The sequence below is a fragment of the Kwoniella botswanensis genome, chromosome 1 (genome assembly GCF_036426115.1).
Source record: "Kwoniella botswanensis chromosome 1, complete sequence".
Lineage (NCBI taxonomy): Eukaryota > Fungi > Basidiomycota > Tremellomycetes > Tremellales > Cryptococcaceae > Kwoniella > Kwoniella botswanensis.
In genome coordinates, this window is record NC_088599.1 from 12,229,729 (window position 1) to 12,245,142 (window position 15,414).

Sequence of the window (15,414 nt, forward strand, 5' to 3'; positions counted from 1 at the left end):
TATCTCCTATCTGTAACTGTCCCATTTACCTCTCTCACCGATATTTGTTCTTTCTGTCGTGATATTAGATTGCTTGATCGACTTCGTCAAAGCTACGATGCCTCTTTGGAGTCACATTCAGATTGATGTCCGCCATTCCTCACCCAATCAGCCTTCTGGCACTCCCTCGAACAGTATTTAGCCCATTCACAATACTTGCACTGCATCGTTGGCGGAGCCAGACGGAAGTTCATACACCTAAGTGGAAGTCAAAATCGCATCAATCAGTCAACCCATTGGAATGACAGTAATGCTCAATTCGTTGAAAGAGATATTCCATTTGATTCCACCCGTATTGTCAAAAAGATAAACAAAAAACAACAACTTACCACCTACAGACTTCTTTCCCACCCCATCTATCTTGGACCCCCTTATCCGGTCTATTCCTCTTCCACCATTCTTCCTTTGTTATTCGATGGAACAACTGCGGTTTATTATACATATTGTTTGTGGTGTGAGAAAAGGTCAGACCGTTCTTCGTACAGAGATGAATAGAGGCTTCGTTTCCTGTGGTTGGATCGGACTGAATGTGAGGATGACTATCAGCTTCAGCCCATAGTGCATGGTACATAATCGAAGTGGATGTAAATGGTATTACTGGAAAGTAGCGAGTAATTCAATCGTGGGAAGAGGATAAGTTGACTCACTGCGATACTATCACATCCTATTTCTTCCATCCCAAATCTTAATACCTCCTCGAACGCTTCTGACATTATACCCTGACCCCAAAGCTGGGGATGTATCTCGTAAAACAATTTACCTTCTACTTTCGCGTTATGTGTTTGTTCAAAGGTGGGTTGGGTGTAGATCTTGCCCTTCGTAGGAAAGAAGGAAGGTGTAGATGGTGGATAGGTCAAAGACAGGGCGATATTGCCTGAAGGTGATGTGAAGGGATTATCGCTCATTAGCTTAAAACTCAAGCTGAGTATATGGTATGAGATCTCGAAGAGGTAATCATATTCGGGATACATAAGGGGTAGTGCACTGTCTGTTGGATTATTTGATTTACTCACCTAAATACCCCTCTGCATTAGATATCCTATTACTTATCCTCACATGCCCCGGATCCTGCACTTTGAGTTGCGAGGGGTTCAAAGCCGTTATGGCGAAGATGTATTCGTCTCTTCCTTTTGAGTTAGGTACATTCGATACTCTCGGTATACTACAAAAGGATCATCATCAGCTTGGACAACCTCGTGATGTTACCTTTCCGCCTTAGACGCAGTGTAACTCACCTAGATCGTATGTACCTATTCAGGAATGAATCTTTGATATCACTAATGGAAGGTGATCCATACCTATAACCACCATTCCAACGTAATCAGTTCGCTGGTTTTCATAGACACCATCCAAGAACTTGCGAAATTGAGAACACGGTAGATATAAGATAGAAAACAGAAGATAGAAGGTAGCTCACAGTTGCGTTTTCTGAACAACAGGTTCCATCTTTATCCTCCTCACTCCCGTCAAATCCCCAACCTCACACTGTCTCAACCTCAATCTGGGTGTAATCAACTCTATCATCTTACAGCTCGGAGTACGGAAAATGTTCAATATCGGTCTTGCCTGTCAACCATCTCCATCAGCTAAACATCATCCTATGACATCGTACATCATCAAACGTAGCTTACTCTATCATCCAGTAAGCCCCATGCAGGCAGGTTATAGGTTTTCGTACCCTTTACTATCTCTTTGTCCCATTTCGAAGTGTCTTCGGGCGATTCAGGTGGTGGGGGAGGTATCTCTTCTGGTATTTTACCTTGATTAGGTTTGATCACCGGGGTCTTCTAAAAACCATCACTCAACCTCAATCAGCTACCTTCGGAGATATGGGGCTCATCGCTGAGAGAGTATCTCACCTTGGATTTAGATTTCTTCTTCTTCTTTTTCTTCTTCTTGCTCTTCTCACCTCCACATCCTCCTTCTCCATCAACCGCCGCCTCACCCTCATCCGAACTATCGCCCTCAACATCAACTTCAGAAGGGATGTTGATTCTCGTTCCGTCTACTTCTTTCGCCAGGGCTTCCACGAGATCTTCAGCTTCTTCAACTTGTGATCCACTCATTTTGTTGTTCCATGCAGCTTGGAGGTATCGTTGCTGTGTGATGCGTGTAGTTTTTATCACTGCCAATGTGATATCTCTTGACTAAGTTATATGGTTGTTGTTCCTTTGTGCATCCCAAATGCGAACAATTTTCGGAGACCCCACACGTGTAGCAAGGCACCCTCATTCTCGTAATGAGACATCGTAATGAAAACGCTAAGCTATGTATGCTGCTGTCAGTCTTGCGCAGGCCCGGAGGAGAGGGAGCACTTGGATGATGCTTGATGCATGAGCAGAGACAAGCACGATTGGTATTTGAGCAGATTGAGGAAGGGTGTCTTTTCAATGTTACCTCGTGGCGATGAACCCACTGTACCGACCCCCTCATGTGAAACAATAATCTGTCCACTGTGAGGAGAAGCAGATGCGTAAGGCCTTCTCACGCAACTCCGAGGAGAATGGCTTATTACAAACAAGCCTCAGGGTGATTCACCTCTCATCATCTTACCTCTGCTCATCAATTACTTGCACACTTCCACTACGTACGAGTAAATATATTGTAGCAGGATGGACCATCCCAGCCATCACCAAAGATCCTCTAGGGAAGATGTCGATGAGTCCAATGAGTACGCTCAAGGATGGAAGACACCGATACATTTGGAACAAATATGGAAGCTGTAACACAACAAACTTACTTGCAGCCATCAACGGATGTGAGATTCGCCGGCCATAATTACGACTCACCTGCGTGGGAACAACCACAATATCCTGCGTATCATCAAACCTGGCCTAGCATGTATCCATCTCAAGGCAGGCCCAATGTCTTGATCGGTGGACCTGGCTCCGAAGCTGGATACCCCAGCTCGTATGGAGATCAGGGGGATTTTGCTTCCTCACAAGGTGAAGCTGGCTCCGCTAACTCCATGATGGGATGGTCTTATCCACAAATTTCAAATGAGCAAGACATATTGGCTCACCCAAGTCCAAGTACCGGTGACCAATCCAACCACCATGAGCAGTTTCGCGATCGGTATCACCCCTACTTGCAGAGATCAGGTAATACCTCCGCGTCGTCAAGTCAGACACCCCCTTCTGAAAGAAGAAGACTTGGCAGACCATCTGGATCTACGTCCACTTCCGACCAACCTAGAAAGACAAGGAAGAAGGCGTTTCTCTCCCCGAAAATGGAGAACATCATCAAAACCGGCCGCAAAGTTATGGGGGCAACGCTTGAAGCTTTTAGGGCTTCCAATGCAGCTAGTTTCTGCGCCGATGGGCCATCGTCGTCTCACTGGGCTACGTTAACCCCGAAAACAGCGCCCAATGTGTGGTCAACCCCTACGAGGCGGGGTAAGACTTTCAAGGAGATCCGAGGAGATAAAGGACTCCCTGGAACGACTGCTAAAGAGCTGTATATGGGTCAATGGAGTTGTCGATTAACCTTGACATTCGCTTCCACAGGACAGTCGATACGCGTACGGGTACAGGCCCAAAGGCCGATGAAACTGTGGAGTTTCGTCAAGTTCAGTAACAATAATCGATCACACTTCCTCAGACCAGAGTCAACCATCTACAAGGATAACAAAGCGCAAGGACGATCTGTTATACAAGAGATTCAAAGCTGAACATTCATCCCTCCAACAAGCTCGTGTACCATACGTATGCTTTGAAGAACATAGGGATCGGTATGATGTTCAGGTACCCTGCACTGTTCTGATGCAATATGGTGTTTTTCCTGCAAGTATCAGTGTATTCCTGGACGTGGAGCCTGTAAACTCTTCCCAATGTTTGGATCAGTATGATGAGCCTTAGTACGATTCTTCTTGAGTGATCGATGTGTGCTTGGTACATCCCATCCTTCAGAACAGTGTTTGCGTCAACGGGAATGAGAGAACCTAAAGCGAAATCCAAGTCGACCGACAAAAATACCGCAGAGTAAACAATATCGTAGTACACTTTTTGCTCACAAATGCACTTTTGCTGTCTGTCCGCTATCCACGGTTCCAACCAGAGATATCAGGCGCTATTGGGGCGAAGGTTGCGCGCAGCGCTCATGTTCCGTGCTCTGAGGCTAGTTCGACCATAATGAGTTGCATATGCAAGGTTAGGTTAACTTGGATATCCGTTGCCACGTGCCACGAATCACCCAAGCGTAACCGTCATCGTCCATCTTGTGAATGGGGATTTTGAGCTTTCGTGTAACCGTCCAGTCCACTTGATTTAGGTAAGAAAAGGCAAACAATCTACAAGTCTTGAGCAATATGAGGACGAACAGGAAGGTACTACAGTGAGTGCTACAGTAGACACTGAACCTCCTTACATACATGCCTAACAGGTCTAACTGATGAATCGATCACAACCATAGATCATTGCTATCTCGACGGTCCATTACCGTCGCTTCATCAATACGTCCATCCCTCCTCCCTCGGCTCACACCCTCTGCCAACACCTCTACCCTATCACATCCCCAAATACGACTGTACTCCCAAATGATACGACGGGGACCATCATCCCCTCCAGGCTATCCGTCCGATACCGAATACTCCGACTCGACAGTCTACGCTTTCTCTTACATCTCCCGAGTGATCCGCTATATCCTCTATGGTATTCTCACGCTAGGTGGAGTCTCACTGGCTGGGTTCGAGGGATTACATTTATACGTCGAGAAGGTAGCTCTTGCCGCACCGTCTCGAGACGGGTTCGATGATCCATATGGATGGATAGGTGAGAACGTAGGATGGACCGGCGGTCTAAAAGGAGGTACAGATCCTAGATTAGGTCAGAAAGCCAGACATGCGTTGAGGGGGGCTTGGATATGTCAAGAATGGGGTGCGGGAGGTTCAGCATCTTCAACGTTATCCAGTCGAAATAGTTCTTCGGGTTCATCATTTCATCCAGATTACGTAGCTGTAAAAGGTATGATCGGTAACACATCATCTTCAACGGAGGGTAGACAAACCGTAGATAGGGGATACGAATTAGCAGAAGAATTCATAAATCTAGCTATAAACGAAGCTCGTAAAAGAGGGTTGGTATTTCCTCCAAATCTCAGTAGCTCTTCAACAATATCAAACCTTCCCCCTAAAGATCATGAAAATACCCATGGAGTTCCACAGGGGGACCCTGCAGTATTGGACCTATTATTGTTAAAAGCAGGAATATTAGAAAGGATCAATACACCCGATTCACTTTTACATGCCAAAGACCTATATCAACAGGTATTGAATTCTATGAATCATGCGCAGGACGAGCAACATCTGCATAACCAACCTAGGATAATGAGGTTGGCAGGTAAGATTGGTGATCTATCAGCTAGGACGGGTAATTCGGGTAATGCATTGGAATGGTGGTCATGGGGTCTGGGAAAAGCTGGTATACAGATGGATAAAGGTAATACAAAAATGAGTGAAGTTGTGAAAGAGGTTAAGAAGGAGGGTCGAAGTTGGTTCGGATTTGGAGGACAGTCAAAGACACCTAAAGAATCAACTTCTACGTCAACATCAATATCGACAGATGTACAATCACCTGATCTTTCACCTGCGATCCTTCGAGCATCCATCTCACTCCTGGCGTCAGCTTCCGCTCACTTGGCTACTACCTCTTCACTCAATTCAGCTTCCTCTCTTCAATCCCAAGCCCTTTCCCTCATACCACCTACCATATCCCCAGCTACTGCCTCGTCACCCGACTCGGCTCTTCATACTACATGGCTACAACAAAGAGTGGCATTACTGAAGCTATATCAAGCCTCTATCCTCCACGCTCAAAATACCAAATCGACATCTCCGAAACCGCTCGAACTCGTTACTGAGTCTTCAGAGATATCCGAACAAGTCATATCATCCCTACCTACCATACCTATAGCCACATCATCTTCTTTAGTCGGTCCAGCGAAATTACTTCGTCGAGATGCACTCTTGACAGGAGCAGAAGCGAGTTATACCCGTGGAGTATTCTTAGAGAGATCTCTACCGTCAAGTCCAGAAGAGAAGATCAACAGGTTGGAGCAAGCTTCAGAATGTTTCGAGAGGGCCATGGCGCTCAACGTGTTGGAGAGTGGGGTAGAGAAAAAGGGAGAAGATGAATTGGGTCAAGGTGAGGATTGGAATAAGTACTGGAGAGGGTATGTGAGAGTGAAGGGGAAATTGGGTAATCTGGTCGAATCGACTACGACTACGACTACGAAAGTGTGAACGATCATCCGATAGGATTGTTATATGTAGCATGTACACTTTTCTCTTTGCGACGTTGCGACTTTCTTACAAGCAAGTGAAGTAGGGACTTGCGAAGATGCTACTGACAAAGCATGCGTGTTAGAAACGATGTCGTATCGACATGTGATCAGTTGTCAGTAGGAGCCGTTCACGTTCGATGTTTGGATAGATGTCGAGAAGTAATGACTGACTTATATATTCGAGGTTAAAAGCTTACTTGCAAAGTATAATTCTCAGTTGGTTTTTGGATATAGACTTGTGACGGCTTTGTTCATTGATCAGATCAAATCGACATGAGATTGATTATCACGAAGCAATGCTGAGTTGACAATAGAGTATTGGTTGTCGACGGTTTGAGTATGATTTGTTAGAATGGATCAGTCCGCTTACGATCCCCTATAACCACATCCACTCTCTGAGCCCGGTGACATTCTGCAAACAGACATCATCGATTGAACGGTGTCCTTGTGGTATCATGCAGTATGTTCATACATCATCCCATCCATCTCTTATATAGATCCCGGATATCTGATCAGACCTGAAGACTTCTAACAAATCATTCTTCTTGGAATTTATGCAGAGGCTTTGGCTTCTCGGATAGCTTTGGCGGAACCTTGAGCGGCGAATCGGGCGTTTCTTCTGAACTGTTTATGGAGAAACAAGGAGACGAGGTCAGCATTATTCCAATATACCACGACACAACACTCGTTCCTTCAAGTCCCGACCGCATGAAACCTCTCTCAGATCTTTGTCGGAATACCGTAGCTGGTACCACCTTGAGTGCCGTTCTCTCTTTCCCTTCTGGTCACGATCATATCATGTCTTTCAACCGAATGAGAATGACAGTTTGACCAAGGAACCTGAAGCTTCTTCAACCTGTGATGATCCCTCCGAGAGGATTCTCTAACCCCAAGACAACCATCCAATGTATTCCCACAATTACGTCCACCTCCTCCAATCCGAGTGCTCATCTTCATCCTCGTCCTCCATCCTCGTCCTTCGTCCCCGTCCCAATCCCATCTTGTCACTGTTGTCCCTCGTACTCTGATCATGCTTCCAAGACCCAAGACCCAATATCCTCCAATCCTCCAAATCAAGATCAAGAACTAACCTTAGGATCAACACCTTTGAGCGACTTGTACTTTACAGTCTGTTGCCTCTTGATACCATTCTTGTGGGCTATAAAACACGTTGTTATATCGAAAATTAGCCAAATAGCTCAAAAATCTAGAGAGAATGTCTAGGAAATCGCATGAAAATGGTCATTTTCCGAACTCACCTTTTTTATTTTGGTTGTGAGCTGTGTGGTTCTTAGACTTGGCCATACTGGAAGTGTCCTCTTTTGGGTGATGTTGAAGGCTAAAGAAGGGAAGAGGAGAGTTCAGATGATGATGATGAAGATACTTTTGATAGCGACGAGCAACAGTGACAGTGACAGGAGCGGTGGGAACAGCAGTAGCAACCGATAGTTAGCAGATTGGCACGACTACGATTGAGTCCAAATGCTCACGTGGCAGAACCCTGAGATGGCATGAGTATAGACACTCGCAAATGTGGCAAGCGATAGAACAAGGTGCTTAAGTCCGATATTAGAAGATCATATCACCGATTCAATCGGGCTCATTTTTCTCCGGTCCTTCACCCTCAACAACTAAAACCGGTGAGCTACCTCGTCTCAATCATGATCCACAAGGTCCTAAGCATCATCCAGTTCCCTTTCATTCTCATCTCCGGTAGGTACTCTACTGCCGTTAGATCGTGCAATATTGGAGATTCTGCATTACAGTCCAGACAGTCCAACACTATGGAATAGTATCGCCTCATTCCGATAAGCTCTGACATTCATCACAGGTACACTACAGCGTCCCACTGCCGACTTCCTTTGATTGAAATTCTGTATATATGCTGTACTAATCTATCCTGATTCCTCACAAAACGCGATATCCTGAACCCGATGTCCACATCCGAAGCCGTCCCACGAATTTGTTTACGTAGTTCCCCACCTGCTTCGACATCCTCCTCCTTATCTCGGTTATTCGACCCCGGCTCGGTGCTTGGTCCGCGATGATACGCGCACTGCCTACTATTGATGTGGCTGCGTAGCAGTAGTTGTGTATGATATAGCTTTCCGCACCGGCAAACCTATACAAGCACCCCGGCGATGTTTTCTGCGGTATACTTGAACTGTAGCCACTTGTCAGACTGGCGACAGTGCCTCATAACATCATCACTGTCAACCACAAGTGGGGGCATGTAGCTATATTGATATAGGGGTAGAACGCATGTATGAGATCACAGACATGTGGTTTACTCGGCGGTACAATGAATCCCCGCTTAGGTAAGAAATACAAAAGTATACATTTGGCAACTAATTGACCGCACAATTATCGTCAACAAAAGGAGGTCCACTGAGGAGGTAGAGAATGAAGGTAAAGGAAAGCAGCTAGAGATATGGGAGGAAAATATAGCTACCAACGAACTAGATCCGGTGTTGGGTATGAGGTTTGTCAGGAGATAAGCTGTCCAGGCACTCTTTGGCTGTTTCTACCATCTCTCGCTTCGAGACCTCCGTCATCACGCCAACATTTCCGTCATCAATGTCCCTTCTTACGTTGATGAAGGCTCTTTTATTGATTTACAATCTTCATACTTCTTGATGGCGATGCATAATTGCTTACATCGATCAACGATACCCACACGAATAGCATCAGGTTCATTTTCATAATGTTCCGTGATGCGTTCTAAGTGGTCGACGAATGACACAATTTTCAGATGGTGGCTGTCCGGAGCCTGAAATGTTCTAGTGACGGATATAGTATGGTGCGGTACTTCTCCCTCGTTGCTCGCCGACATCGGTGCTGCAATGTGGTGATAAGTTTGGGTTGATCTTATATTCCGTCTTGCGTGAGGGTATGTCTTTCGACAGTATTCCCCTAAAGAGTGCGTGTTCTGTTTCGCTCCTTCTATGTTAATTGGCAAGTCGCTGGACTAACTCGCGTTTTGTCTGGAAATGTCCTCGTTTGGGCGGTCTCAAAGGCCGAAGAAGAGAAGAGGAGAGACAAGATGTTGATGAAGAAGATGCGTCTGATAGCGATGAGCAACAGTTCCAGTAACATCACCAGTTCCGCGAATAGCAGATTGGCAGACTACGATTGAGCCCAAATTCTCACGTGGCGCGACCCTGATATGAGACGTATATTCACTTGACCGGTGTATTCTTACTTTTCACAAACCATGATGGAATGAACCAAATGTCCATAGCCATGCCCATAGCATTGCATAAAGCATTAATCATATAAACGTATGAATAAACCTAAACGAGCATTTCAAAGCGTTGATCAAACCAAAGAAAATAATGATTGTCCGTTTTACGTAGCCGTCAAGCAAGATAGATGCCCATCAAGGTATCTATCTAGCTGAGCCATAAGGGTTCTAGTGTCTAGTGTCTGGAGTTTAGGCGAAAAGAGCAGCGAGACCTACTACTCCGACGAGAGTCGCGAAGAGTCCCGTAGATTTAGCTGGGGAAGCACCGGAGTTGGCAGAAGTGGTGGTAGAGTTGGACTAATAGTTCATAAATAGTCAGCTGAACTGATCCATGATCACAAGGACAGGGGAGGTGATGGTACAATACTCACAGAGTTAGGGATATTTCCAGTAGTAGAAGCATCCGTACTAGTCACCGTGACAGCCGATGAAGTTTGAGTGAGAGTAGTAGGACTTGTTCCAGTACTAGTAGATGTAGCAGTGCTGGAGCTTGAGCTGGACGAAGAAGCAGAAGAAGACGATGATGATGATGATGATGATGAACCACCGGAAGTGATGTTAAATTGATTTGATTGAGCTAAAATAGCTGCATTGCTCTTCTCGGAAGTGACAAAGTTGATTTGGAAAGCAACACCCTCTGGCCAGTTACCGTTTGGGTAAGTGACTGTAGCGGTGTTGACGATGTCGGCTGATCCGGTAGCTTGGTCTGAGATGAGGGTGACGGGTGAGTCGGATAGGTATCCTGCCTACGTAGCATGGAAGCAACATGTCAGCGATTTAGTACAGATGAGTAATCAAGCAACAGATCATGTGTTGTCGCTAAATGTCAGACGTGATTGACAAACCAATCATGCGAGTAACTGGCCAAGCTGATATAATTGTCGTACACCCAACTCACCTGGTTAACAAGCTGAACGACAAAACTATCAGGATCGGTGGAAACAGCTTTCCAAGAGATAGTTTGCGAGGAAGTACCAGATTGCCATTCGGTATCTCTATCGGGAGATTCAATGGTGATAGCTCCAGTGAGGGCGAGAGCAGAAAGAGCAGCGAGGGTGAGCTTGTACATTGTTATTGCTATTGGTGTTGTTGAAAGAACGTATGAGAATGTTATTATTCAGTTATATGATATATATGTAGTATACTGTTGATAAAGAAGGACAGTATCGGAATTCGAATTGAAGATGGAATAGAACAAAGGTTATATGAGTGGATGTGAGAAGATTATATGAATCAAAGGTGAAAATGAAAACACAGCCTCAACGAGTCAACGAGTGGATCTGCTCCAAGGTATTGCATCAGCATCCATCCCATCATCTCAGTCGTTCCTACTGCTCGGATCAGCCAAAATCAAAATCAAAACAACCCAACAACAATAAACAATAACGAGACGCGCCCTGTTCACCCGCCCAGTCTGTCCACTTTCACCGCGTAAAACCCAAAGGATCACAACGCGTCCGTGCGTCGTGCCTCGAAATCACACAACAGGTACCCTGGATTAGGGATATGAACGGACCTTTTCGGATTTCACTTCTTGCTGTTCATCTTGGCATGAGCATCTAATCGGACAGAATTAGAATGTGAAGAAACAGTGTGGCGCCTGACTGGCGGTAGGCAGTATGCATATCCGAGACGAGGTGATGCATAGCTTTGAGGCAGTCCTGTTAATGCAACTTGGGTTATTTGAACGGAGATGAGGAAATTTCAGTTGGCATTTGCACCTGAATACCATTCGCACTCGGAATGAAAGACCGCTGCCATTGAAAATTCCGCCTCTCTTTCGGCTCAAGAATCAATGTCGATCGTGGCTGTGTATATACAATCAAAGAGGAGCAAAGGAGCATTGGCCTTCTCAGAGTCATGAGATCAACGATCAGATTTCGCATCCCGCGTTCCCCGTTCCCGGTTCCCCTCTCGCCGTGATATCACGATCAACTGTTTCAGCAAGATTGGTAATCTGACTACCTCGATGATCATAGGTATTCGTGACTTTGATTATTAATGCAGTGTATTTACACCACCGATTCATTGCGTTTCCAAAAAGAGTAAGAGCAAAGTTCAACAAGCATCAATGCATGGTTGTTCCTCATTTATATACCAAGATATCCCCAATAAGTTCTATCTTATATCAAATCTGAAGCTTAAGCCTTGTTAACGAACTCGACACCCTTCTTGATGTTCTTGGCGAGGCTGCGAGCGATGAAATACAGACTCAGCATCCATGTCTCATAACTTCGTTCCGAATCACTATCGGATGTTTTGCGTAGAAACGAAACGATCACTCACTCAGGGAGACAAGCCTTGAGCAATTCTTGTTCTTCAGCAGTCAATTCACCAACAGGGTTGATCTTCTTGACACCTTCGGGACCGAGTTCGACGTTTGAAGCGAAGTATTCGACACCTTCAGATTCGTACAATGGGGATTTGACGAAAGTGGGTTCGACAACACCGGATTCACCGTTAAGAGCTCGGATAAGGGAGTTGGTGAATCGAGCACCGGCTGTTGTATCACACATACTCATCAATACCGATACTCCCATTCATTGCTACAAGAGAGTGGATTGAAATGGAATGATACTCACCGAAACCCATAGAAAGGGTGGCGGATCCAGTACCAGCCTTAGCCTTTACGACCTCTGAATAGGGGCAAGAACACAGTCATCAGCTTCCGAAGCTATCTAGCTGTATAGGGGGATTGGCCGGCTAACTCACCATCACCACCGAATTGGATTCGGTGAACCAAGTTCTTGTAAGTCTCACCAGAGACATCTTTACCTTGAGCGGTTTGAGAGAGGATAGGAACGATGGTAGCACCGGAGTGACCACCTACGACGGTGACCTTGATGTCCTTGGGGTCGGCACCTTTGATCTCACCGAGGAATCGGGAGGATCGAACGACGTCGAGGGTGGTGACACCGAAGAGTCTGCGAGATTAAGGCGAAGGGCAGGATTCGATATTCAGATGTAGCGAGGACGAGACGGAGAAGAAAGACATTATTGAGATCATCAGTACAACTGATATGTCTCAAACACGAAAAGAAACATCAAACCCACCTCTTAGGGTCAAAGACACCCTTCTTCTTGTAGACCTCAGCGAAGATAGGTACAGTAGAGTTGACAGGGTTGGAGATGATACCGATGTAAGCCTTGGGGCAGTATTCGGCACAAGCTTCGGCGAGATCTCTGACGATGGAAGCGTTGGTGTTCTGTATAGATTACGAAGATCAGCTCAAGCTCAATGGGGCTTTGTGCTTGATCTGAATCATGTAGACTTACGAAAAGATCGTCTCGGCTGAGATACAATGACACAAACATGCATCAATACAAGACACGATTAAGAGGGAGGAGACTGAACTCACGTCATACCGGGTTTTCGGGGTACACCAGCAGGGATGATAACCACCTCAGCACCAGTAAGGGCAGCTTTGATGCTGTGGGTTAGAATACACAAGGGTCAGCCTCTATTATTTTTTGTCTAATTCTCTAGCATTGTGGTTTATCAGATTGCACATCGCAAAGCACAGTATAGTACTTCGGATTCCGATGAGATCACAGTGTAAGAGTGTATTCTGATTTCCTGCCTATCCCCAACTCGGTGTCAGACAGCGAGAAAAACCAATCACACTCACTCATCCTTCTCGTAACCTTTAACCTCGGAGTGAGTGTTGACATGAGAGATATCAGCAGCCACACCTGGAGCACCTCTGATATCGTAAAGCGAAAGTCCGGTAACGAGAGGGTCGGTCTTGAGAAGTAATGACATGGGTTGACCAATACCACCAGCAGCACCGAGAACAGCTACCTTCCTGTTAGATCTGGCGGAAGAAGCGAACCCTCTAGCGAGGGCAGAAGAAGATCGAGCGACTTGTCGGGAGAACATCGTGAATGGTGATGGTGTGTCTGGCTTTTTTGGCTTTTTTGAGAAGAGATAGAAGGTAAAGAGAGATGAATGATGAATGATGAACGATGGAAAACGATGCTACGGTAGTAAGGTGACGAGTGTAGTGGGGAAACATCCATCGGTTCATTCGGACCTGATGGGTAACACGTATTACCGGAATTCACCGCGGCCGTGGCATCCATCATACAGTAGGACCACTGTACCATTACATATGTATCTCCTCTCATATGTTCAGACTCATCATCCAATGATTATCATCTCATATGCATACGAGTACAAACAGATCTTATCCAATTTGAAGATCACGAAGGAAGAAGAAGAAAGACCCTGACTATCACTGTAATGCGATAAAGCTACATCACCAAACTACCTTGTTGCCTAGACACTTTATTCAGTAGCCATCTCGAGCTTCATTTTGGCAATGGCTAAAGCTGGGTTAAGACCCTTAGGACATGTTCGGGAACACTATGTAGTATGTATCGAGATAGTCAGCATGAGTACCTAGACAATCGCAAGATCCTACAGTGCCATGCGATGACTCAGATAGGGAACACTCACGTTGAAAATGGTGTGACATCGGTATAATGACATGGTGTTTTGCATCTTTTCCTTTCTCTCAGCACCGTATGAGTCCTATAGTATCACAACAGAGAATGATCAGCTACGATTCGAACGGACAAATGGGATCCTTTGGTAGCTCAAAAGGTTACTAACTCTGGAATCGGCCATCCATCGGTAAGCTTGCATCAAAACAGCCGGACCCAAATATTGATCTTGGTTCCACCAGTACTACGTTGAGAGAATCGAGAATCAGCTTGTACGTCTACTTGACCAATTTTTGTAACTATGTGACAGGTCACTTACAGATGGACAAGAGGTCGAACAACATGCACACAGAATACATTCGTACATGCCATCAAGTTTCTTTCGATCTTCTTGAGTTTGTAAGAATTCACCTTGAGCAGGTGGGTTGTCGTTCTTGAGGAAAGGCTCGATCGATTTGTATTGTTTGCTGTGGGCGATAAGGAAAAACGACATGAGCCATGATTCACATGATATCAGAATGAACGACGCAACTCACTAGAAGAGTGTAAGATCGGGAACAAGATCTTTGACGATATACACTAAGTAGCAGAGAGATCATATCAGCCGTGTTCCACGTCAAAAGTCTCATAGCCAATGTGGAAGGTCCAACTCACTATGAGGTAATGGGTAAACTTTCGAAGGTTTGTTAACATCCTTGTCGATCCTACATAGACAAGCTAATGTGTTTACACCATCGATGTTCATAGCGCATGATCCACAAATACCTTCTCGGCATGATCGTCTGAATGTAAGTGTGGGGTCGAGCTCGTTCTTGATTTTGATCTATAGTAAGAGAGTAACTATCGGTCAGTAATTGCTTCTTGTCCTGCAAAAGGTAATGATGCTATGCATCTATATACATATGTACGGGACGGAGATTGTTGCAAGAGAAACGTGACAACTCACCAGAGCATCCAACATCATTGGACCACATTGTGACAAATCGACTTTGTAAGATTGTAATTTTGGTTTCTCAGATGGTGTGTCGGGGTTCTATATGTCATCAACCAACAAGTAAACCATACAGTCAGCTCCCGCTCCAAGTATCTCTCAAAGTCACGAATCAAGGGAGCTACTTTGCGATCGACACCTCGCTTCGCCTCTTTTGAAGGGACAACTCACCCATCGGTAAATTTTGAATTCCTTAGTCTGAGCAGGTTTAGTCTCAGAAGGAGTGGCCAAAGAAGCTCTTGAACTGGCATGGAAAGATCTAGCTCCGATCGATACGGATGCCCTAGATGATGAGGGGATAGCTCGAAGAGCAGAAGATGCGGTGGATGGTTTGAACATTTTCTATGACAGGCGATGGCGATGGCGATGAGTGGTGAGTAGAGCTGAGGAACGTTAAGATCGTAATTGGTTGCAG

The 15,414-nt window shown here is 45.4% G+C and overlaps 6 protein-coding genes across 6 annotated transcripts; 2 read left to right on the forward strand and 4 right to left on the reverse strand.

Annotated features, from left to right (window-relative positions):
* Positions 1 to 92: 92 nt before the first annotated feature.
* On the reverse strand, positions 93 to 2,105 carry L199_004612 (uncharacterized protein; the record flags this gene model as incomplete). Its single annotated transcript, XM_064890337.1, has 8 exons — positions 93 to 237; positions 369 to 562; positions 687 to 913; positions 1,053 to 1,162; positions 1,275 to 1,337; positions 1,457 to 1,605; positions 1,671 to 1,826; positions 1,899 to 2,105. The coding sequence occupies 8 exons, from the start codon at positions 2,103 to 2,105 to the stop codon at positions 93 to 95; spliced, it is 1,251 nt and encodes a 416-aa protein (XP_064746409.1).
* A 647-nt stretch (positions 2,106 to 2,752) lies between these two features.
* L199_004613 (uncharacterized protein) lies at positions 2,753 to 3,896 on the forward strand (the record flags this gene model as incomplete). Its single annotated transcript, XM_064890338.1, has 2 exons — positions 2,753 to 3,685; positions 3,882 to 3,896. 2 exons carry the CDS (start codon positions 2,753 to 2,755, stop codon positions 3,894 to 3,896), a joined length of 948 nt encoding a protein of 315 aa, XP_064746410.1.
* Positions 3,897 to 4,345: 449 nt separating this feature from the next.
* On the forward strand, positions 4,346 to 6,277 carry L199_004614 (uncharacterized protein; the record flags this gene model as incomplete). The annotated part of the gene is made up of 2 exons (XM_064890339.1): positions 4,346 to 4,371; positions 4,450 to 6,277. 2 exons carry the CDS (start codon positions 4,346 to 4,348, stop codon positions 6,275 to 6,277), a joined length of 1,854 nt encoding a protein of 617 aa, XP_064746411.1.
* Positions 6,278 to 9,751: 3,474 nt separating this feature from the next.
* L199_004615 (uncharacterized protein) lies at positions 9,752 to 10,631 on the reverse strand (the record flags this gene model as incomplete). Its single annotated transcript, XM_064890340.1, has 3 exons — positions 9,752 to 9,859; positions 9,934 to 10,308; positions 10,461 to 10,631. The coding sequence occupies 3 exons, from the start codon at positions 10,629 to 10,631 to the stop codon at positions 9,752 to 9,754; spliced, it is 654 nt and encodes a 217-aa protein (XP_064746412.1).
* Positions 10,632 to 11,703: 1,072 nt separating this feature from the next.
* Positions 11,704 to 13,442, reverse strand: L199_004616 (malate dehydrogenase, NAD-dependent; the record flags this gene model as incomplete). Its single annotated transcript, XM_064890341.1, has 8 exons — positions 11,704 to 11,752; positions 11,849 to 12,062; positions 12,145 to 12,198; positions 12,275 to 12,486; positions 12,617 to 12,768; positions 12,839 to 12,854; positions 12,922 to 12,993; positions 13,192 to 13,442. 8 exons carry the CDS (start codon positions 13,440 to 13,442, stop codon positions 11,704 to 11,706), a joined length of 1,020 nt encoding a protein of 339 aa, XP_064746413.1.
* A 408-nt stretch (positions 13,443 to 13,850) lies between these two features.
* Positions 13,851 to 15,338, reverse strand: L199_004617 (succinate dehydrogenase [ubiquinone] iron-sulfur subunit, mitochondrial; the record flags this gene model as incomplete). The annotated part of the gene is made up of 8 exons (XM_064890342.1): positions 13,851 to 13,928; positions 14,022 to 14,096; positions 14,178 to 14,252; positions 14,328 to 14,475; positions 14,545 to 14,587; positions 14,663 to 14,831; positions 14,955 to 15,041; positions 15,171 to 15,338. The coding sequence occupies 8 exons, from the start codon at positions 15,336 to 15,338 to the stop codon at positions 13,851 to 13,853; spliced, it is 843 nt and encodes a 280-aa protein (XP_064746414.1).
* Positions 15,339 to 15,414: the final 76 nt, after the last annotated feature.